The sequence below is a fragment of the Onychostruthus taczanowskii genome, unplaced genomic scaffold (genome assembly GCF_017590055.1).
Source record: "Onychostruthus taczanowskii isolate IOZ18803 unplaced genomic scaffold, ASM1759005v1 scaffold7, whole genome shotgun sequence".
Taxonomy (NCBI): Eukaryota; Metazoa; Chordata; class Aves; order Passeriformes; family Passeridae; genus Onychostruthus; species Onychostruthus taczanowskii.
The window spans coordinates 13,224,881-13,249,823 of record NW_024504786.1 but is presented as its reverse complement, the minus strand read 5'-3'; the positions used below and the strand labels follow the sequence as shown (position 1 = coordinate 13,249,823).

Sequence of the window (24,943 nt, the reverse complement as noted above, 5' to 3'; positions counted from 1 at the left end):
AAGGCTGAGGGTACAGCCCTGCCTTGGGCACAGGGAGCTGCCAGCCGTCACAACCACAGCATCACCAGAAGGGAGGTTATGGCTGGGGAGGTGCCATCAGTGCCCTCTTTGCCCTGCCCGAGTTGTCCTCGCCTGCTGGCCACCTCTCTGCTGGCCGGAGTGCTGTGCCCAGCTGGAGCAGGCAGCCAGCAGCTCGTGGCCAAGTGCAGCCCAGAAACGGCACATCTGGACAGGCCGTGTGAGCTGCTCCTGGGGATGAACCCACCCATGCACAACCTGGGCTGAGCCAGCTCACCCCTGCTTGCAGGAGGGGTCCCTGGGAGGGCTTGAGAGGCAGGAGGGCAAAGGCGACTGGAGTGGCTCTGCAGAGCTTAGGAACTGAGTGAAATGCTAATGCCATCCTCTGATGCTCCAGCCCTGTGACCTTTCAGTCTTCCTCTGTAAATAGGCTCCTTCCTAAACAGGAGGGGAAGGCAGTTCTTCACTATCAAATCCAGTCCATTAAAAACAAAATGATGGAGAGATTTGCCTCCTCTGAGCCCACCTGTCAGTGTTTGTAGTTTTACTATCATATTTTCCAACAATCTTCCCAGTGTTTTTCTCTCTTCTGTTGCTGTACACAGAGGCAGAGGAAACTGTGCAGAGGAAAAAATGAACCAGGTTTTCTTAGATGTTCTAATAACAGCCTGAAAAAGCTTCACACGTTGATCCCATGCCATTTTAGTCATCAGTGGCCTTATTTACAAGTATAGCTTGCTCTAAAAAAACCCAAAGCAAAAGCACTGTAGACCTTCTGTAAGTAAGTACAGATCATGTGGCTGCTTGAACAAAAAAAATCTCCAAAGAAAATTTTAAGTAAGTTCAAAAGAATATTGTTTGTCTGTTTCTAAAAAAATCCAAACATGAATATTGGCTTTAGGAGAAGATGGTACCATTTAAAAATGCTAAATTAGTGTTACAGTACAAGTACCCTTTGCAGATCTCCTGGTCTTGTTTCAGGATCATAGATGTTTGAACCCTTTGATGCATGAGTCCTTTACAGCAAAGCTATCAGCCTGGAAGAGCTGCAGCCACCTGGAACCCCTCAGGATAGTCTGATACTTCACAGGCAGGCACTTTAAGGAGTGAGATTTGTAAAATTTTTTCATTGCAAATGAGGTTGAGTGGAGCTTGGATGAGAAGGATGCAGAGAAGGAGTGGTGCCAGCAGGGCATTGTGGAGCTGCCTGTGTTTGGCAAGCCCTTGCAGGTGAGTCCAGCTGTCCTCATGAACTGCTTGTGGAATTTCTTATTTATTTTGCCTGTTTAAAGGCAAAAATTAAAATGGTTTCACTGGAGAGGACTGAGGAGGTAGATTCTGATAGCCACAACAGTGCAGCAGGGAGATTAAGCAGCCTTAGAGGATTTGGAGCAATGCTAAGACTGCTCTAAATTTTTCAAGCTATTAACAAATTGTAGCAGTTGTCATCCTGGAATGCACTGGGGTCCAGCCAAAATCTTCTTGTGACCACAGAGCTGCTGGCAGGTTCTCTGCTTGGTGATGGCACAGGCTCACATGCAGTAGAGCATCACCTCAGTGTGGGCCAGAGACACAGATCATCTGTTTTGGCCTGCCCCAAAACTTCTTGGTGTAGAGGATGACACAGGTGTCTGTGTCTGTTGGAACAATCTCATTTCAGTTAGAGGAAATAAGAAAGGTCAGAAGGCAAGAAGGTGAGGTGATTACACCATGTGTGTAATCAGGTGTCATACTGAAAAGAGCCAGCATGAAACTCTGGGTACATCTGGAATAGAGAGCAGCAGAGTTTTATGCAAATATTTTATTTCATTAAGAAAATTAGGGTCTAATTTGTGTGGGAAGTAGTAAACTTTGTTTCCAGAGAAGTCCTGCTTTTTAAATTTTTTTTTTTGCCATCATACACATTGTGTTAGTTAAAGTGAAGCATTTTAGTCAAAGCAAATGTGACGCAGAAGATTCAGGGTGCCATTTGATAAACAATGGGCTGCAAGTTGTCAAGGGGGAAAAAAAGAGGCAAGTCTGGCACATGCTAAATCCATTCCTTTCTGTGCAGGAAGAAAAATAACAATTTCTTTCCCATACAGCTGAAATCTTGCATAATCTGCATTGCTCTAAGTTTGACGCTGGCCAGGAGCAGCAGGACATGTGCCTGTAGTGATGCCCTTTGCAAGGAAAGGTAAATCCAGTGGGACACTGCCAGGCTCTCCATGACCCTGTGGCTGATGCAGGGGTTAGAAGCAATATTGGCTGCATCTTGATACAGGGTTAATTAGTTTTCTCTGTCAAAAAGTATCTAAAACATGCTGCATGGTTTTCTGTTGGGGCAGGTCTACTCACAGTGCCTAGTTTGGTCAAAGGTTGTTTCTGAGCCTCAGATGCCTAAACTGATTTGTTTTACAGCATTACCAATTACTGACTCAAGATGGTGACACAAACAGTGCAAAGTTTGGATCTCATCTTTCTCATGTTGGCTGACAAGTTACTCTTAAAATAGCAGTTATCTAATGGGGAAAATCCCACAGGTCTAGGCAAGAGGATTGTAAAAATAGCTATCATTACTGGTAAAAGTCCCAAAGTAATTTTTGAACCATGCTGTGGCTAAGGACTGCGAACATGTACCTGTTATCAAAAAAAAAAAAAAAAAAGGAGTGAAAGGCTGGCAAGAATTCCATTTTAGTCTGCCTGGCATCAGTGAGTACCTGCAGGTCAGCAGAGAATGTATTTATAGTTTCAACCACATGAAGCGAGAAAGCCTTATGCTTGCCCTGTATTTTTCCATCAAAGAGGTGAAGTAATGCAGAGTTGTGAATAGATCTCTGTTCTTGGGCCTTCCTTTTTGACCCTGAATCCCTTTATATAACAGTCTTCTGTTCCTCCTGTGGATATGTTTTTTTGCCGGGAAAGTTATTTTTGGAATGATGGTTTATAATTGATATTGATGTATGCAGTAAGGCTTTTATATATATTCTCTGTGCTCACACTTGTTTTATATAATCACCACCAAAATTCAACCCACTTGCTTTCAATTTTCTTCCCATGTTTACATCTGCTTTTCTTTTCTTCCCATAATTAAGTTTTTTCAAACACATTGTTGGACATCAAGTTCAGAGTTCAAAGTCCAGAGCTGAAATTATGTCTGTTCTGTTTGTGCAGAAGTATTGCTGCCTTAGGAAATTAATTATCACATGATGCCATCTACCTGGGCTTTTTGTTTGGGGGAAAGCTAGTGAGCTGTTTTAATGTGTTTATATGCACTCAAAAAGACAAGAGAATGAATCAGTGCATGTTCAGAACCTATCCTGCTTCTTCCATAAACACCAGAAGGGAGGGTAGAGTGGGGAAAGAAAATTCTTTCTACTCAGTTTGTGGAAACCTAAATCTGTCCTTCTTTGCAAACAAAGACCAGAAATCCCAGTATTAAAACCCTCATATACAGAAACAGCTGAAATTTTACTGGGCAGTGACTCCATAGCACAAAGCCACACCAGCTTTACATAAGAGCACTCTGTCCATCTGCATTTTGAGATACTGTCAAAATGCAGGAATGAAAACACATTCCAGCAGAAGGATGGAGACTGGAAGCTTTTGCTGGGAGGGTGCTGTTGAATAGAGGCATGTTTTCTTTGCTTCATTTCTCCGCTTCTTTGGAAAAAACTAATAAACACAGCTAATTTTTCTGAGGGAACAGATATAAGGTCTTCTTGCAAAGGGTTTTTTTCAATGTAAACTGTACTCGGACTGGGATGCCTGCCAGTATTATTATGCTCCTAAAATCTTGCTTATCCATACCATTGGGTTGGCCTTGCCTTTCAGCAGTAATGAGTATGTAGGTTTCCCAAACTCAATGTGGGCTTCAGAAGCCTTAAAAATCTTTAAAATTCTTGACTTCTGCTGAAATGCTTTAAGACCTGGCAAATAAATGTATGAAAGGCTCCACCTTGTTTGTAGTCAGAAGAATGCCTCTTTTGAACAAAATCAGGTTCAATAACACACATTTGAAAAAGTCCTGGAAGTTTATGATGTTGGTGACTTGTCTTGGGGGGGAATAATGCTGGGCCTCATACTGGTTTTCTTTAAGGAAAGTTTTTACCCTTGTTTTGTTTCCCAATTCAAGAGCTTTTTTTTGGTGAATGAGATAATCTGTTATTCTCAAAAGTACAACTAGGTACTTTTTAGACTGTTGATTCCCAAATCTGAACAGATATTCTCCAACAGGTGGTAAAGTAATTTTGTCTCTAACGTGTATATAGATCATTACAGACTGCATCCCAGAGCAGGTGTTCATGGATGGGGATGACCATTTTCCATCTGTTTGTTTTATTCCCTGTCTTATTTGTCACTATTAAATTATTACTGCAGTGACAGAACGTCCCAAGTATGCATTACTGAATTTCTATTTCAGCCTGGAAGCAAGATGATAGGCCTGTGGCGTGCACACTGCCAAGGGAAGACAAATATGAACAAAGTGGGGCTTTCAGTTCCCACATCTTTGCAAGATCCTTTCTTTAAGCCTTACTGAGTTATTTTAGTGATGAGCCTCTGCCAACACAGGCTCAGCTGCAGAGCCATCGAAGCAGGGCAGAAAGCAGGGCAGGAGAAGGGTGGTGAGGAGAGCTCTGCAGGTGCTGCTGTGCCCAGGGAGGGGGCAGGGGGACAGAGGGACACAAGCTGTGCCCAGGCATGGAAGCTGCCTCCCGTGCAGCTGAGGCTCTGCCTGGCCAGTGTGCCATGCTGCAGGGAGCAGCCAGCTCTGTGCCTGTGCTGAGGGAAGGGAGAGACTGGGAGCCTTGTCCTAGGCCCTGCTGAAGGCAGTGGGCACAAGCTCAGGGTACCAGTTAAGCTCAGCCTAATGTGTCAAGCTGGACTGATTGAGGAAAATTATATAACCCAGCACTATTTCTTTCTTGGTTACCAGTACTGTCAGTTAACAGCATAAACCTAAGTTAAAAAGTGTATTTTTATTCCACTGCTCTGTTCCATTTGTCTATAAATATTCCACAGTCTTAAATAAATGCCATCATGAACTAAAGTGCTTCTACAAAACATGGCATTATTAGGGACCAATCCTGATCCCTCATCCCTAAGAGTATTTGTTGTTCTCAGAGTATAGGCAAGAAGCAAGTTCCAAACATGCATCAGATTTAAAGAGCAAGCATTCAGTTAGCAGTGTGGCACCTCACTGAAATGGCAGAGCTCTGGGTTACAGAAAGTCTGGGCAGGCCAGTGCCCGGCTGGCAAAGTGCTCCAGGAGCGGTGGGTCAGCTCAGCATCAGGGCTGTGAGATCCAAGAGCACAGGGGTTGGCCCCAGCTCCTCTTATTTTTAGGGTCCTGAGTCAGTGTGGCCTTGAACAATAAGGGTTGGTTGGTTTGCTAGTGACAGCTGCAGGTTCCTGGTGGAAGAGCTGGCTGTTCCCATGGAGAGGAACTGCTCCCTGTGGGCAGGGGCTGTCCAGCCAGGGCTGCAGGTTGTTTGCAGTCCAGAATAAAGCAGCTAAGAGAAGGATGAACTTTCCTGCATCCCAGTACACCTCTGGTGCTTGGACTACTGGTGCCGGTTTTGCAGAAGGGTGGGAACTGTTGGCTCCTGACACCCATCTACAACTCCCTGATGTATTTCTCCTTCCAGATGTATATTTTTCGTAAATCTTAGATTTTTAGAAATGGCAGCATAAAGTTTGATTTCTGTTCAGCAGCCTTCTTTGTGACCCTCCTTTCCTGCTCCATTGAGCTTGAAAGCCAATTGGCTTTCCCCATAGTGGATGGATGGGGCAGCAGGAGAGCTCTGGACCTGGGGGCCAGCAGCAGGAGCAGCCAACTCCTACTGGCAGCCAGCAGACACCTCTGCCAGGACAGCAGGGAAAGGAAGGAGCTGTGTGCCCTGGCACAGCACACATTAGAAGTGAATGGCACTGAGGGAAAATTTCCCGGGAAAGGTGTTTGCACAAAACACCTAGAAGCCTTTCACGCATTTTTTGAGGTGGGGACAGGAAGGCATTTGGGGAAAAACTGTGGGTTGGAAATGTATTTCCAACTATTTTTAAAGTAAACAAATTCCTTTTGAAGTTATTGGTTTGTTGCATAAATTGTGCATTTGACAGAGTAAGTGGTGGGATGTTATGGTAATTACTAATGTCCCTTGAATATTTGGTTAACCACTGTATATAATCCCAAATGCAGTAGCCTTTCCAGGGAGAATTTAGATCTACCCTTTGGGCAGGATTAACTGTTACTCTCTTGTTTCAGCAACTTTTCAATTATTTGATTCTAGTACAAGAAGTTTTCCATTTTGAGAGGAAAAAGGTGTCCTTTTGAGATCTGACTTTTAAAAACAATTTCCAAGTACCTGTGTATGGTGAACTCTGAGGTGACTGCCTGGGTACTGGGCAGGAGGGGTGAGAGGACTGTCCCAGCTAAAGTCCAAGCTCTGTTGCAGAAATGGATTTCTTTCCTCCTTAGATCCAGACACAGAAAATGCATTACTGCAGTGCTGAGCCCTGTGTTTCAGGTCAGATTCTTGCTGAGATATTAACACTTGAGAAGATACCCATCCCTAACCTGCTTCTCCTAATGGCAACCAGAACATACTCACCCTGTCTCCATGGTTTTTCTTCTGCCTGCTATTTTATTCTCATCTTCCTTGTCAGTTTTTCCTAGGAAAGTCTCCCTTGAGTCAGCACCAGTATGTGTAGGCTCAAGGCAGAAAGGTGATCTGTTCTTCCTAAGTTCACTTTTCTCTTTATTTCTGTGGGAAATAACATATCCTTGGGCTATCACCCTTGCTTTGTGAATTTAAAATATTGCTTGAAGATACAAGCACAATCACTTAGGTGATTGCCTAAATGACAATTTTTCTTTTGTGTATTAAAATACAGAGAGAGACCTATGCTTTCCAGGGAGTTTCTAGTCTGGATCACTTGCCTAGGCTGGGACTCTAAATTATATCAGTATCTCTCTGCTTAGCTTTAGAGCATGCTTTTATAAATTTTATTTGTATCCAGTTGTTGCTATTCATTTTCAGCCCATTTGCTGCTTGGTTGGGATACTCATCTTCTTCTTCATTATTGAGGCAATAAATGTCTCTCAGTATGCAGGTCCCAGCTCCCCCATGGTGTGTCCTGTGTGGATTGCAAGCACTCTTCCTGCATGGGCTCACTCATCCATCCACAGCCACTTCTTCTCTTGTTTTCCATCTTCATGACAGCTTGTCTCATAAATTCACTCAGGCATCACTGGCACATCTCCTCCCTACTGCTCTAATGGCAGAGGAGAAAACATGTCTGTGATGCCTTGATTTTCAGGACATTAACTACAAATAAAATAGCACATTGCAGCCACTTGCCAAGATAAATCCTTATAAGCAAGTTAAAATAAGATCTTACTCATTGGAGTACAATTTGAAGCTTAAGAAAATGTCATCCGTAAGGCTTCTGTATAAAATAAACCCAGGTCTAGTTTCAAAACAAATTACTTCAAATACAAATTAAACACATATTTCACTAGGGATTGACCTTTTCATGATCTGCAGAGGTTACAGGATCAAACCTTAACAAGTTCAAATGTAGAAACTATGACAATCTCTCTGATGTCTTTTTGGGTGTAGAGCAGGGTAACAATATGGTTGTGAGGGAGTTGAGCATTTAGATATCTGCAATAGAAATCCAGTAGCCCAAATATTCTAAAATGTGACTAATTTCTTATTCAATTTTCCATCTTCACATGCTCACTTGAAGGCTTCCAGCATTGGCTTTTTACATTGGTCTGAGAGGCAGTCAGCTGAAATGATACATAATTCCAATCACACACAAATAAACTGGGCATAGGAATAGCATCACTCCTAATCAGCATGAATAAACATTTATCAAACACTATAAACAAATGTTTCCAAATAAATTCATTTTCATATTATTTGGAAATAGAAACAGCCTTCCCTTTGGTAAATTGGCAGTGCCCAGAAATTTGCTAGGTGTTTTCAGAGAAATTCTCTTGAGATGGCACAAGTTTCCTGGCCACACAGCCTAATACTGCAGATTTAAGCATGACCAAGAGCTGGCTGAAGAGGGGATGAAGAACCTGGGGGTGGGGACCATGGTGACACTAACTGATATGGATATCTGGGAGAAGTGCTTGGTTCCTTCTCAGCCTTCCCTGTGTTCAGGAACCTGTCCTGTCCCCCCCAGCTTGCTCCTTTGGCACCCCACCAGGCAAGCACTCGGGGAAAGAGTTAATTCATACTGCAATGTGACATTAAGCTGAAGCAAATAAATGGGCATTAATGTGTTTGCATTGTGAGCAGGCTGGTGAGAGGGAGTTTGAGGAGGGATTTAAAAGACAAGATGTGATAAACTGAGCAGAATTAGCAAAACATTTCCATATGGAGAGGTGGCACAGAAGAAAGAGAAGAGAACATCAGGCGGGGTGAGCCTGGAAGGAGCACCAGGGGTGTGTGTATATCAGAGATGATATTAGAGTCTGATGAGGCCAGGGCTGGATTTTCAAAGAGCAAGAAATAGATCTGAAGATGGTGAAAGCATTTATACTGAGGTCACAGGGACCTAGGGCAAATTCCAACTGACCTCATGCTTACTCTGAGAAGCCCAAACCTGATGAAGGTTGGATGACTCATGAGGAGCTATGGCTTTGAGGGATCCCAGAGTTGGGCAGTTTGAAAAGAAACATTACAAGCCAGTGGGGTGGCCCAGAAGGGGTGCCATGCTGCAATCACAACCAGGTCAGCCCAGACTTCTCAGCTGAGTTGTAGAGAAATATTGGAGCCTAGACATATTTTGGGAGGACAAAAAGGGTAAGAAGAAGTGGAAGTTACCTGAGTCAGAGAGCTTGAATGGAAGGGAGGTGGCAGGAATGGAAAGGAAGAAGATGCTTAGGAGGCAGGTGAGCCAAAGAGCAGTACAAGGCACAGCTGCTTCCCAGTACTGCTTGCATGAGCTTGGAGGACTCTGGTGTCTGTCTGTCATCCCACAGCCTTTCATCAACCCCATTTAAATTTTAAAGTATATTGTGGCTCTTGTATAAAAGTAACTCCATGCTACTCTTTTTTACATATTTCTAACTCATTTTCATAAAAATATCAGGTTTCCAGTGAGTACTGGCATTCAGGCACATGTAAGGGAGTTGGTCTCCACCAAACAGATGTACACAGAACCCAGCTGTGAAGGTGCTACGACATTTAGAGAAGACATCTGTGCTATTTAACAGGCGATAATCCCATGCACACCCAGCTACCATGCTCACAGCCTTTTCCCAAACTATGCTGGATGCTCAAATATTATGATTACTCAACAGAAAGTAATCCAACAATTTCTAAGCAGGTCTTGATTCTGGGTTGAGTGAAGGAAGTTCATTTGCATTTAAATACCCTTAAGCCCCTGAAAGAGTTTAAGTTTTCATTATGTTTGGAAAATAGCTTGTGCTGCTTTTCTAGGCCTCAAATGTTATTCTCTTATCTGCAACCAGCCCTTGTCATTTCTCTGCAAGTCTTCTCATCCATGAGTTGGTCTTTTGCACGCCCCTTCTTTCCTAAGCTGGCCACCTGTATACAAATGTCTACATAGTCTCAAATTTAGCTGTGTATATCTGTAAATAAAATATCTGTAAATAAAATATCTGTAAATTTCTTCTTCCATATGGTATGTGAAAAATATCATAGGTTTTCCTAGACCTTTCCAAGACCACCTTCACTTGAAAACTTTTTATTGTTTTGGTACTGCTTCTTGTAGACTGCAGAGCAACAGTTTATGGGGGGGGGGGGGGGGTGGTAATCCTGGTGGGTCTTTTGTGATACCTCACTTAAAATTGCTGTTTGTGTTTGCCAGGATGATTCTGTATTAACAAGTTTTTATTATGAAAAGCACAGCTGACCTTTAAAGTCCAAAGGCCATATTTATGAATGACTCAGTCTGTTCTCAGTGTGGCTGAAGCTTACAGTATGCAAACAAAAGCCAAAGCATACTTCTCCCATGTAATTTTTGAGAAAGCAGTATTTGCCTCTGGCATTCACCAAGGGAGCTTTCCCTTTGTGTGCAAGAGGAAAATTGGGCAGGCTACAATAAAAGGCATTGTTGGTCCCAGCATGCAAAGAATGATGATCCAGGAACTGAAATAATAGAAAAGTGTCAGGAGGGAATTTATTTCACAAACATGTCAAGATAGCTTCAGGCTTACTCAAGTTTTAATTCAAGCTTCTCATTCTTCTTAAATTCTTTCCAGGCCAAAATGGATTAAGTAGTTGCTAATCTTCAATCATCCAGCATTTCCCTGGGATCTGGGTTTGGGGATGGCATTGGCGTGCCGACATTTCAGCCTCTGGTCCCTTAATGACCGTAAACCCCAGGGAATCCCCGAGTATGTACTCTTGCACTGGGATTGGGGTCTGTCTCCTCAAATTCCATTGTGAAGGCCTCGGCAGGAAGGGCCTTCTTGCTTTGTGTCCTGGAGAGTATCTGTCACAATAGTCAGCAACTATGATCAATATTGCACCCAAAATGTTCATAAGAGGCTATAAGATATTGTTTTTTATGGAGCTGGTTTCCAGACCCAAATATTGGCTGACAGCAGTGCTCAGAAATCATTAGAAATAGGAGAAGAAAACTGGTCTTGCTGTGACATATCTCAACAGATACTGCCAGACTTAGACCTTAAAAAAATAAAAAAATTTAAAAAAAAATTGTGTCTTTTGGCATGCTAGTCCTATTGGGATGTTGTCCAGTTGAAGTGACAACAAAACAAAAATGGAAATAATTAAACATTCCTATATAGACATTATTAATTCTTTTTCCTAAATCTCCCTTTTTAAAAATGAAGTCTAAGAAGTTCAGAACATGTATTTTCCCCCTCTTCTTCCTCATCACTGCTGGAAAATCCCTAGGAGCTAATGTCAGTTAAGAATTTACAGTAGCAGCTAAATGTAAAAACTATGTAATTTTTGTCCTATGGCCCTCTCAAATATAACTACAAACCATGTTCACAGCACTGCAAATTACACAGCACTTCACCAGGGTGACACATTGCCTAATGTGATAGATGATCCCACACCTAGAACTGACTGGGAGCTTTTATGAAATACCAAGGCATCCCTTTGGTGCAAACTGATGCAGGACAGCTGGTCTTTTTCTCCTTCAAGGAGGATTCCCCTCAGGCTTTATTTACAATGGTTTATGTGCATGTGAATTATTTGCATTAAAAGAGAATTAGTATGGCATTTATTGGTCAACTATAACACATTGAAATGAAGTGAAATTTTTAACTACTTTTTGTATCAACAGTAGAAACAGCTGTTCAATATTTTGCCTTTCTCTGACAGTGGAGACCATTTTCGTTAGCTCTAAGGTGCCCCCGTGCTTCTCAGGCAGTATAAATTCATTTATGCCTGCCTTTAAGGCCTCTCTGCCCTTCCAGAGCAGTGCACCACAGGCTGAGAACAAATTGCAACCAAAATGCTATTAAAGTAACCAAAAAAAAAGTGTAACACAAGCAAATACTTTATAATGTTAACAATACTCTTTTTACCTTCCTCTTCCTTAGATAGAAACAAAAAGGTTATGGATGGCTCACAGGGACTGATGGGTTCCCTCTGGCCCTTTCTTTTCTCCCTTGATGTTTCCCATAGCTTAGTTGATACTTGGTGGATATTGTTGAACCCTGTTCAGCTAGTCTTATTTAATGTAATCTAACCATTCTGTGCATAAACAAAGTGATTTATGCAATAGAATGTTTTGGGCAATGTGGTCTGGAGCTGTTGGGCTGACTAGAATGCTATATTACCTTTGGTTTTTTGGAGCTTTTTAGACCTCTTGCTCTTGAATCCATGGGTACTAAATGGGTTTTCCCAATATAATTCATAATAAAATGTTAATCATCATGATAAAATAAGAAGCCTAAGATTTAGTGTCTCTTTTTCATTATCATACTTTTCACAGCTTCACTAATAGCATCAGATTCAGACCTGACTTATTGAAAACTTCTGGAAAAAAATGCATATTTTGGTCTAGGATGATTAGAAGGATTCCTGGAAACTGTCTCCACTGCTCAAAATCAGCTCTCCATTACTTTTATTTATACAGCTCCAAAAACATGCCAGGAAAATTAAAGTAATTATGAAATTCTATGAGAAATTTTTGCTATATTGTTCCTGATGAGGGAAGTAGAATCTGCTCTTTCCTCAGAACCCAGACCTGCCTCAGTTCACAAAAGATGGATGAGCACTGTAATTGGTAAACACATGAAGGATCTGGCTTCAATTCCAGGAGAAGCAGACAAGTCCATCCAAGTGCAGTCGGTCTCCGCTGCCTTTGGCGGGCTCTTTGCCGTGCCCTGCCTGCTGGGGTTCCCTGCCCAGGCAGCTGAGCATCCTGCTGGGTGCCCTGCATGCCCAATCCATGCAGTTTGTCAGCACTGCACCTCGGACACAGCCCACGCTGGGCAGCAGTGCAGGTCCTGTGCAGTCAGGGCATGGCTGGAAAGGAAGTGGGGAAGCTCAGTGTGAGCAAAAAAACAAATGGCCAGTGCATGGGTAGTCAGCAGGGAAGTGATGAATGGGAAGCGCCCTGAACAAGGGGGAGGGTGGGCTGAAAAATTCAATGGGAGGTGAAAAACACTGGAAATGTGGTGGATGAGGGAAAACACTGCCTGGAAGCGCCTTGTGAAAATCTCTGTGTGGCACGGAGGCTGGTGACCACCACAGAGCATCTGCAGTGCTTTGGGAGGATTCCTCACTGGTGGGGCTGGGTGCAAGCAAGGATTTATTTGGCAGTTTTGTGTTAAAATATACATCAGTGCTAGCAACAGCAGGTCTGACTGTAATGAGCTTAATGAATGTGGCACAAAGGATGTTTCAGGTAGAAGGCGAAATGTGGGATTTCTTGTGTGTATCATTAGGACACTTGGCAGCTGGCAAGCGTTAATTGCCATCCAAAGCTCCTGATCTTGCCAAAGAATGAAGAGTGTAAAGAGAGCTATTGATTTCCATCTGGACAAACAATTTACTTTTTAGTGCTCATCAGCCTGATGTGTATCTTCATTCCCTGTCACTGCTGTGATGAAGCTAAAGCTGCTTTCATCAGCACATTTCTGGTGGGATTTCAGCTGAATGTGTGGTTAGAATTGCAAGGCGTTAATGGTAAAAACTGACTCACTTACCACACTGGCAGTGCTCAATGTGCTGTTAGTTTTGAAAATCTCCACCTATCTAGGTCCTTACATAAAGCGTCTCTTTGCTGTAATGTGTAGTTGTGCCCCAAAAATAAAACGGGCACAGAAGGAGCCTTCTTCTCTCCCTGCTGAACAGGAGAAAGCTAATGTTGATTTTATATGATGCATGTTTGTTTATAAATGCGGTGTTACTGAGCAGAGGATTAGATCAAAGAAGTGGATTTTGCATTTCTCTTTGAAGACACAGATGTCCATAGTCAACATGATCATTTCTGGGAGAGGCTTCCAAATTTCATGGGCTAAATGCCACATTTTTTTCCTGTCCTTGACAGTTTCATTGTTCCAGGAGGATGTAGCTGGTGCAAGTCATGATCTTGAAAGAAAGAAACAAAGAGAAAACTATTATGTAGTATTATGTAGTGATGCCACTAGGAGAAAAGAAAAAAAAAAAAAAGAGTATTTTGGAAGAAAAGGTTGGGGAGAGAGAGAGGAGGTAAAATTATTTTTGCAAAGTAATCAAAAACCCCACACTACTGCATTTTGCAGTATGCAAATAGCATCATTAGGCACCAACATTTTTATACAGCTAGTCTCTTTGTGCATGTAATGGATATTGGTGTGCCCATGCAGGGCAGATGTGTGCACAGCTTTTTCTGATTTACCAGGAGAGAGCACCTTTCCTAAGAAGATAGGCTGAGAGAACTGAGGTTGTTCAGCCAGCATAAGACAAGGCCCTGGGAGACCTTGCTATGGCCTTCCAGTACTTAAAGGGGGCTTATAAAAAAGAGAGCAACTTTTTACATAGTCAAGAAGGAATAGTTTTAAGCTAAAAGCAGAGATTTAGCTGAGATGTTTGGAAGAAATTCTTTACTGAAGGATGCTGAGTCCCTGGAACAGGTTGTGCAGAGAAGCTGTAGATGTCCCATCCTTGTCAGTGTTTAAAGCTGGTTGAGGCTTTGAGCAGGTGTCCCTAGCCATAGCAGGAGAGTTGGAACTAGAGGATTTTTAAGTCCCTTCCAGCCAAGGACCTTCTAGGTCCCTTTCTATGAATCTATGGAATGTCTAATCTATGGAATGGATTAATATGGTTATTGACTTGCCATGTCTTGATTATTTTTTTTTTGTTTTCTTTCTTTGGGAAAGATTTAACTTGATGCCTAGGGAAAAAAAGATTCAAATTCAAATAGACCCTATTGGAAAGAGTTGACTTTAGTAACTAATCCCATTAAAGTAGCCTCTAGTGGAAAGAAAACCTTATATGTGAACAAGAGAATAGAGATTAAAATGGTGAGTTTTAGATTTCATATTTGTCAAATTTAAAATAGGAAAATAATGTATTTTCAGTAGGCTGATCTTGAATAATGTCTTGCATATTAGAATATTTTAGAATCACTACATTACTTTTGCGTGTGCATATGTATATTTCTCCCTTTCTAATCAGAAGGTGACAATATGCACAGCAAAAGTCATCTGGTACCTCACACAACTGTTAAAATACAACAGTTATTATCCCCTCTGCTAATTAGGGTTGGGTTATAGTCTCATTTTATACCCAGCAGTCCTACCGTTGGTTACAAAATGCTTCCCACATGACACTGTCTTATCATCTTCACTGTCTCTGGAGAGAATTTGAGAAATGAGTCATGGTGTGGTATATCCTACTTAGGATACTTCAGATGTTGCTTTTTACAAGGTGCTTCCCCAAGCCTTTGACTTTCACGTCTTGAAAGAAGACTACTCAGAAGTGGAATGACCTGAAACCATTAATTATCTTTGAAAATGTGTCTTTCTCCTGTGAAAAATAAATGAAAGAATGCTTTCCCCTGTGCTATTAAAAAGCTGATTTCTATTATTTGCAACTGAAAAGAATAAGTAAGTATATAGTTCCATTCTTGCTGTTAATGCATCTGTCAAAGTGAGCAGATAATTATACTTTAGATCTATCTATCCATACTCTAAAACTATGATCATAATCATTAAATAATTATATTTTATATAGATGCACCATAAAATTTCTTCCATCCCCACTTACTGCACTTATTACCATATGGTATTTCTTCCTTGATCCTGAAAGGAATAAGAATATGAGCATTTTGAGGCACTAGTCTATATGTATTTATAGCAGTAAGGAGTAGAACTGCCAAAATGCATGAAATTTTCTGTTACAGCTCTCAGAGAAATCAGTGAGAGGTCTCTGCATTCAGTGCTGATTTTATCTTTGCAGTTAGATTGTAAAAGGCATAACTGGTCCTCTGCATTTGATTTCACAAGTACATTTCAAAGAGACCTGAATTTACATGGTCAGCAAAGTTACTGGCAGACATGTTCACTATGTGAACCAACTTCTCCTAGCTGTTTATTAAGACAACACTCATTTCTTTCCAATAATGTGGTTAGCAGTGTTTGTATGTCTACCTAAAATTAAAGCAGTTGGATTTCCACAAAATATTAAGTTGCTATCAAATGCAGAAGGACAGAGAAATCTAAATATCAACTTATCAGACAGAAGTATTGGTGCAGAACACCTGCAGCACATAGGAAACAGTAATTTACAGGTCATCACAAGTTCTCAGGATTTCAGGGGGAAAAAAGACTCGTAGCCATCATTGTCAAGACAGGACAAGAAAAGGTGATTGAGATATTTTTATTGGTGTAACTAGACATAGGTCCCTGGAGCTCATTACAGGCATATTTCCATGGAATTAAAGGAAGGAGCTGATTTTGGCTACAATTCTTCCTAAACAAGTGAAAGGATAAGAGGGTTGGTATTATGCATAGAAGGTTGCTGTTGATTTTAACAGCAGTAAATCAGTTTAATCTACATTTTTCTCTTTGTGGTTTGAATATGCTTGATATGGAAATCTTTATTTTGAGTTGTACTGATTGGTGGGAGAATTCAGATGGACCCTGTGAAAAGTGAGCACTGGGCTAACAGCAACTTCCTGAAGGTCAACAAGGAGACCTGCAAACATTTGCAAATAGGTAGATCTGTACACAATAGGAACTAACCAGGAGCCCTGCAGAAAAAAATCTGAGGGTTACTGAGGGCTCCAGGTTCAAAGTCTGCAAATAGTGTATTGGGCTGCACCAGGATGATCATGGCCACTAAACCAAGAGAAATTATTATCCCCATTTACTTGATACTGGTGGGGCCATGTATAGAATACTGTCTCTGGTCTGGAGCTGCCCCATGAAAAGAGATTGCCCTGCAGAAGACTACCATGGTAATGAGGGGTCTGAAACATGTGGCATGGAAAGAGATTTGGAGAGCTAGGCTTCTTTGGCTGGGAAATGAGAAGGCTAAAAAAGGAACTAGAAGCAACCTATGGGTACTTGAAAGACAGTTAAAACACAATGGAGACAAATTCTTCTCAACAGACATTTGAGAATCAATCAGGCAGAAGTTATGCCTTGAGAGGTTCAAATTGGGCATCATGACAAAGCTTTTGCACTACAAGGATACATGATTCTAATACTAAATACACAGAGATAAGCTCTGGTCTTCTTACTGACATTTGAAAAACAGACCTTAAAGCCCATAAAGCCCATAGATGCTTCAGCTCAACAACCCCTGAGAATTAAACATTCGGTACATCAAGGGTACAGGTTTATCTGCTGAAGGCAGTGTCCTGCAGGTTTATCTGCTGCAGATTTATCTGCTGCAGGCAGTGTCCTTCCTCTGTGCTGCCTCCGATCTCTGTCATGTGTGGTGGCACTACTTGCCAGTGACATTGTTGGGAGTAGTTTTGCCCCTTTCTGAACTGCACCTCAACTGCACCATTTGTCCTCTCTATTTCAGCTGGTGAGTTTGAGGTATCAAGAAACCTCTTAGTTAAGTGATAAGGAACAGCAGTTCAAATGAAACAACGCTGATCCCTGATCACCCATTGCCTCTTCAAGCCTTCCAACCAGTGTCACTTGCTGTATTCTATCTGCCTCCATTGGAAGCACCTACCCTCTGGGCCCCCGTGCTGGGGCAAACAGCTGTTAAACATTCCCCTTTGAAGAAGACAAGATCATTTCAAGCCTGTTCCGTGAGGAATTATAGCAAGAGTTATTGCCGCCTGGATACACTAACACTATAGCTGATCCACGTATCCTTCATTGTTTTCGAACCTCTTAACTCTGACACCTAGGACAGCATATTAATAAACTTGGTAGAAAAGCCTATTGAAAATCTTTAACTTTCTTAGCTTGATTTGTGTTGTATTTATCTGCTTGTTGTCTCTAGCACTAATCTCAGTGCTAAGGGAGCTGGCAAAAGAACTCCTTGCCCTTTGCAGGAACACAAAGCAAATCACAAAGTTTTTGGCTCATGTGCATACACATAGATATAGACATGTGTATATCTATATATATGCACACATACATTCTGTTTGATGTGGATATAAAAGCTAATTCCACTTTAACAAGTTTCATGTAAATTTAAAGCTTCATAGGTGCATTTGCAAGTTATTGACCAAGTCAACACAAAAAATGCACAAAGCTTTTATAAATCAAGGCAAAAGATGCCTAACTGAAAAGAAAGGCTGTGAATTAATTCTCAGGCAGCTGGCTGCTAGAAGGAATGAGAAATGCAAACCATGAAAAGCAAAAAACGCTACAGCCAAATGTCACTGCCTCTTCCTGCTGAGCTTGCGAGGGCTTTTCAGGCAATGCGAGGGAAGGACAGCCTGCCACACCTGCAGGGTGCTGCCAGCTGGTCAGCTGGCTCTGCAACGGGGGACTGGAGTCTTAGGATAAACATTAAAAGGTAACTCAAGTTACATTGCAAGGGGCTTGGATCCTTTCAAAAATATTAACTTGCATCCATCAGCATTTTTGAGCATTTGTTTTTTTAGGCAATCGAGACATAGTTTTGATGGTAGATATGAAGGGAAGGCAAGAGCACAGCATATGCATTTTTCATCTCGTACCAGTGCAGCCCAGTTTAGCAGCAGTGATTTAGCAAAGGCTTTATCCCACCCTTCCCTCAGGAAGCCCCACAGTGGGCACCTACAGCACTTCACAGCAGCTGGTTTTGGGTTCATGAGACCCATTGAACATTAGCTGCATAAGTATGAATGGCATGAACCATTTCCCCTTCTACTCCAAGAGCTGATGCTTTCTTGTCAAGCTTATAAAATAGCATGCTTTATTAAAATTACTGTTGATAGCAGAAATATTGCTATGTTGCAGTCACAACAATAACCATTTGCAAGACACTTATCCTAGCTCTGTCTCCTCCTTCTCTTAGCTGGAGTAGCATTTCTAACTTATTTTTGGGAAGTCTGTCCATCAGGGACACAAATGGTGCATTTCTGTCATTTTCTGTAAGAGATATGTTAATTTATGTAATTCAGTATAAATTTCCACAGACTACTAATCTCATTTTTTCATCTCATACCTGTGGTACCTAATCTATGCTTTTTTAAAAAATTCAAGTAGTGACTTTTCTCCTGCATAGAAAGAAGGGTAAAAGAGGTCATAAGGCATGATGAAGGTGAGGAGATAGGAGCACAGAAGATAAAGAGTCAGAATCCTGAACCTCTTGCCTCAGTGATCTGTTTGCTCAGCCAAGAAAATCCAGAAGTTGATTCTGGTTGTACACAATAACTGCAATCTATTGTAACACAACACGTGGGAAGACTGCAAATGTGAGGAATGCCCTGTGCCTCTGCGTGTTGTCCAGGCTGCTTGGTGCCATGTCACGGCAACAATGCTGCCAAAGCTGCCTTGCAAAGAATCACCCTCTGACAGCTTTTTCTCCCAACAACTGTGTAGCTGTCCGTTCATGGGAATTCCTCCTTCTCTTCAGGATGCAAAATGCCAGCTGAGGAAACACCCAGATCATTATCCCATAGCAGACAAAATAAATATTGTGTTTCCTCTGAACCAGCTATATATAGAATTTATCTGACCCCGGTAAGACACTGAGATAGCATGGGTTCAACTCAGGCAAGGGAAAATGCTGAAGAACATCTAGAAGAAGTATCACATCTTCCAGAATTATCTGTTACATAAAGAATAAATGGCAAACAAATCTGTTCAGCATTTGGAAAATGAAAAAGCCCTTGGGAACTTGTCCATGCAGTGGGGTGAAGTGCCTTGTTGCCTGCCCAATGTTTTCATCTTCTCTAAATGAGGAGCCCAGACACTTAATTATTTAGTAGAAATACTGATTCACTGAGTCACTGTGTTTTTTTTACAGTAGAAGAGCAGAAAGAGAAAACTTCTGACAACTACCTGGGTGAAAACCCCTTTGAGTCACTGCTTGTGTATCTAAGGCATGATTAAAGTAACATTTTTCTCTTCCGTGGCTGTGAGTAAGACCTGGTCATGTACCTCTTCTAAGAGAATGATCCATTGATCATAACGGGAGCTTTTCCAGCAGATCAGTGTTAATAATGATGTTTGGCTGTGCAGTGGTTGCACAGTTTTCTATGAAGCTGACGAAATCACTTAAAGTGAAATTCACTTAAAGTGAAATTCAGTGTCTCTCCATCTTTCTGGTGCAGATTCCCTTTGTTACAGTGGGATGTGCTGATTATTGAATGGTTCAGTTGCTGTCTTGTCCTGACTTTTCACTCTCTGGAGTTTCAAGTAGCATTTCAATAATAGTGTGAGAGATGTCCATTAAGGTTTTGGGGACGGCAGTGATGTTCCAGCATTTCCAAGCAACGGGAAATGTTTTCCAGCTTTGCAGCTGCCTATCATGCCTGAGCAATTGCCTGTGTGGTATGCATTTGTATTCATCAGTGATCCAAATTCTCCTTTGTCATGGTCACATGAACTGTTCAACAGCACTGGCCATCTCTGACCTTCAGTGACCCAGGTAAAGGTTATGAATTTGCTTCTGGGCACATTAGACTCATCATTACATAGCTGTTTTCACTAAAACAATAGTATCCAGCGTAAAAATAATAATTGAATCACAGGACTGGAAGGGACCTCTCCTTATCCATCCTTTTTCCCCATCTCTGGCTTTCTGCTCCTGGCAGATGTTTATTTTCCTAAAAAAAAACCTGGTATAGAGGCTGCACATCTTTACCAGGCAATCTTTTTCTCTGCTCTTTACTGTCAGAAAGTTTTTTGTACTCTTCCTTGATGCAATTTTAATTTAAGCTTGTTGCTTGCCTTCTGCATTGTGGAAATTGTTCCCTTCATCTTTTTGGTAACTATTTTTTACCTAGCTTCAGGCTGTTCTCAAGTTGTGGCTGTAGAAAAAAATCTTATTGATATGTTCCTTTTTTTTTTTTTTTTTTTTTTTTTGTTTTTTGTCAAATGAATAAAATTTTACTCTGGGTATCAACACTTTTCTGTCACAACTTTTCAACCATGTCTCCTGTTTCACTATCTATTCTTTTCTCTGTGAATGCACTGTTCACCAATGCAACCTCAAGTGCATTTTGCAAAGCAGTTTTCTTCTTCCTGTCACTGCCAGCAGATGACTTTGTGCAGTGCAGTCACAAAACACCTGGATTTGCATCCTCCTCTGTATGAAGCATTTTTTCCGTTCCAAATAGAGATTTCTGTGATAATGCTCAAGCGGTCTGCAGTCCGTATCCTGTCAGCAGCACAGTTTTCATTGTTCTGCATTACTTCCACAGTGTGACACAGCTTTTTTCTTTGCTGAGGGGCAGTTTGTTCTTTTATACTAGTCTCTCCAGCAGTACATAGTTACAGGAAAATACTGGATATTCAACAAGGTAGAGAATATTTAAATACTATGTTTTTAAATATATTTAGCTGATCTATTTTGCATTACTGCATATGATGAATTTTAACAGCACTCCCATAAGACTATGTGAACACATTGTATTTTGTAACGTTAATTTGTGAATAAACTGATATTTTGATAATCTTATTATAAATATGCACAATATTGCTCTGGGTGCATCTGTTCCTAGATTGTTAATGATGCCTTTCTAGTCACCATAAATAACAGAACAATAATCACAATCAGAAAACAGATCTTAATGTGTATTTAAACTGTTTCATACATTTATGGGAATACAAATTATTTTTTTACTGTAGTCAGTAGTTCTGAAACCTTGTTTAAACAGCTACAATATGAATTTCCAACACACAATTGTGTGCCTAGAACGCACTGTCTCATAGCACTGTGTCTCACAAAGTGATTCTCCAGCCCTGTGGCCCAAGAAGCTATTGAGGAGCTGTCAGAAGTGATACCTGACCAGCTCCCAGGGAGCAGCTGTGGCCACCTGAGCTGGACTGGTGACTGTGCCTCTGGGGCAAGCCTCACTGTCCTAGAGAGCATGTCATGTGTGTATGAGATCTCAGTGTAGCATCACCTCATTTCCTGTAACTTCAATGATATCTAAAAATTGTCACCACTTACAAATACATGAAGTGATTGCAGATGTCAAAAATATCTGTATTAACTATAACTTTCCAATCCATTGGCTGCAGGAAACCCTAGCAGTTTTAAAATTACTGGATAGTAGCACTTTTTCTTCTGGCTAAAATAATGCCAACTAAAAGAAAACCAAACTGTGCCAATGGCTATATCCCAAATATGTAATAAGTCCAAATAGGCTTTAACAATGGTGGAGGGTTTACATGTTATACCAGATGCAGTATGATACTACTTGTAGAGGTTTTTCAAGAATTTGAAATGTCCTACATGATATCAACTCAATTACCTGTCCATTTGTTCAAGCAAAGTAATATTTGCACATTATTCAGTGAATTACAGTTATTCAAATAACTGTGCCTATGCACATTAAGTAAAAGCAGCCTTTACAGAATATTTGGAGAACGTGTGGAAAATGCAGATGAAAATCTAGTGAGCTGCCATTTTAGAAACACACTTTGGTATTTCCTTTGTGCTGTTCATTAACCCTATTCCCAAATACCAAATGCTGCAGATATCTGTGACAGCGTGGCCAAGGCAGCTGCCTGGCCTTTGTCTGAGCTCTGAAGGGGGAACACAGAGCTGTGTGCTAGTGGCGTCCCCTCCATGACCAGAGGGACACTTGCAAAAGCCTTGCCAGCAAAAGCAGAGCTGGAAGGAAGATTCATATTCCTTCTTTTGTTCTTGTCTGCTCTGGTGAGGACAAACCTTGGAGATGCCTGGGTGGCTTGGGAGCAGGAGCAGGGCAGCTGAGTGCTGTGGATGTCGCCTGTGGCGGGAGGTGTGGCACAAGGACTCATTAGCCTACTGCCGGGAGACGGAGATGTGCTCCGGCAAGGGCTGGCCCTCCTCCGGGATAACCTCCAGCCAAGGTAAAACTGGAGAAAATGAAGCCGAGGGAAGCGTTTGTTTAGGGAAAAGTGTGTGAAACCATCATTGCTGCAGTCCCTGAGGCAGAGGTGGAGCACAGCAGCCGTGTCCCTCCTTCTCCACAGAGGTGGAAACCTCAATAGTGTGAAGGAGTGGGAGCAGGCCGACACGCTCTGCCGGTGAGTGCCCCGTAGAAAGCCATGACAGCAGAGTCGGCTGGGCTTATTTCCTTAAGATTTCTATTATTTGGAGCTGTCCCTGTCATGGGATATTCTTCCTGTGGTCACCCACATGAACCGCCTGGTCTTCAGCTGTGCCACCAGGGAAGAAGGCTGCGGCAAAGGGCTCGCAGGTGGCCAAGCCAAGGCACCCTCGAGCCCGAGGGTCATCAACCTTCCCCCTGCCCATCGCAGCTGAAAAGAATGTGCCTGGGCGCGGGGTTACAACGCTGTCAGCACAGCCGTGCCTCCGCACAGAACTAGCGGAACGGGGCCGTGCCGGCCCTCAGGCCACACGCGGGGCGGGCCGGGCCCGCCCGTACAGGTAAGCGGCGCCGCGCGGGAGGCGGCCAATGGCGCGGCCCGGCTGCCGCCGCCAGCCAATGGGGGCGCGGCGGCGGCGGCCCCATGGAAATGTGCCTGGTGGGGAGCCAATGGGGCGCGGCCGGGCCGCGGGCGGCGCTTTCTGCGCGGCCAGCGCCGGCGGCGGCCGCGCGTCCCTCATCCCTCTCCGCCGTCCCCGCCGCGCGTCCCCCGTCCCTCTCCGCCGACCCCGCCGCGCAGCATGGCCGGGCTGGGCGGCGGCCTCGCCGCCTTCGGGCGCTGCACGCACGCCGTGGTGCGGGCGCTGCCCGAGTCGCTGTGCCGGCAGGCGCTGCGCAGCGCGGCGGGCCCCGAGGTAGACTTCGCCCGCGCGGAGAGGGAGTATCAGCTGTATGTGGGTGTGCTGCGGGGCAAGCTGGGGCTGCAGGTGCTGGAGCTGCCGGCCGACGAGAGCCTCCCCGACTGTGTCTTCGTGGAGGATGTGGCCGTGGTGTGCGAGGAGACGGCGCTGCTCACCCGCCCGGGCGCGCCCAGCCGCCGGAAGGAGGTGAGGTGCGGAGCGGAGCGGGCGGCCTGAGGAGCCATGCCTGCGCAGGTGGGCTCGGCCGGCCGCGCCGTCGGGCGTGTCCCCGGGCCCGCCCCAGCCCCCGGCCGGAGCGGCGGAGCGGGGACCGCGCTCGGAGCCGCAGCCCCGCTCGGCGGGAGCGGCCCCGCGCCGCGGCTCAGCCCGGTGCCCGCCGCCGGCAGCCGAGCTCGCTGTGCGGCGGAGCCCCGCGGTGCTGGGCTCACTGGAGAGCCATGCTCTGCTCCTGGGGACAAGTGGATAGACAGTGTAAACTGTGACTCATCCATTCTGGGGCGTGCGGGCTTTCTCCCCGAGTCAGCGTGCCCAATCCGTCCGGCGGGATGGGTCGCTGGCGGGTTGTGCGGGTTTGTGAGCGCGGTGCAGCCCTGCTCAGTCCGCAAACCCCATATTCAGTACACGCTGAACCCGAGCTCAGCCCCAGGCAGCGCATCACTGGTGCCTGCTATAGTTGTATGTACTGGCCTGTGCACAAGAGCTGGTGTGCGTTTTGCTGTGCTTGGTGTCAGCCCTAATGCCCTTGAACCTGATGTCGCCTTCCTTGTGCAAGCATTGCAGGCCCCCTGCCTGTATGGGGGACTCAGGCCATTGGAGAGAGGTGTGGTGGATGCACACCCACAGGAGCCTTACTTTAGATCTTCTTAGTATTTTCTTAATGTCTTCAGCCCATTCATAAACTAGTTTCATCAGGCAGTGCATGCATTAAAGTGCCACCTAGTTATCTTCTCAATGAGCAATGACAGCCTGCCTTCCTGAAAGCATCTTTTAGTGTAACTCTTCTCATGTCTCTTTCAGTTCCCATCATTGGTACCATAGTGCATTGTGAGATCCACAGGCCTGTGCTGTTCTGCCTGTGGGACAGGCCACTAGCTCTAGTACAGGAATAGCCCCTCTTGGTTTTGGTGTTTTTTACATCATGCCTTTCTCTTATCAATTACAAAGTTTTCTTAAATTCTCCCCAACAGTGTAGTACCTGAGATACTGCATACAACTTGTACACGTGCACTTCATGTGCATCACCATGTATATTTACTGCTTGTAACACCCCTGAATGCTCTTTGAGGTGACAGCACCAGAGTAAAGTGTTCACCACATGCTACTCTCAGAAGCAGCTGTTTCTTAGCCAAAGTGAGTTTTCACTGGTCCTTCCCATGACACGCTGATATGTAGCTCTGTGAGTCCTGCTGCCATATGGACCATTGTTCCTTCAGGAGGAAGGATTTACTTATTTACTTTCCATGAGTGACTTATCCAGGCAGAGTCACAAACAAGAGAGAGACAGAGATTTCAGGCATAATTTGAATGTTATTAGTGTTCTTGAATGATGGAGCAATCCCTCCCTTGAGTTTTCTATGAAGTAAAACCGAAAAAAATAATTGAACAAGTATCCTTTTAAAGTTTTAACAATG

At 43.4% G+C, this 24,943-nt stretch overlaps 1 protein-coding gene across 1 annotated transcript in view; it reads left to right on the top strand.

Moving 5' to 3' along the window:
- Positions 1-23,144: 23,144 nt before the first annotated feature.
- The window catches only part of DDAH1 (dimethylarginine dimethylaminohydrolase 1), a 57,269-nt gene continuing 55,470 nt past the window's right edge, over positions 23,145-24,943 (top strand). Inside the window, exon 1 of the mRNA XM_041421892.1 lies at positions 23,145-23,498. Coding sequence (XP_041277826.1) covers positions 23,193-23,498 — 306 coding nt within the window. The 5' untranslated portion in view covers positions 23,145-23,192. The remainder of the gene's footprint in view (positions 23,499-24,943) is intronic.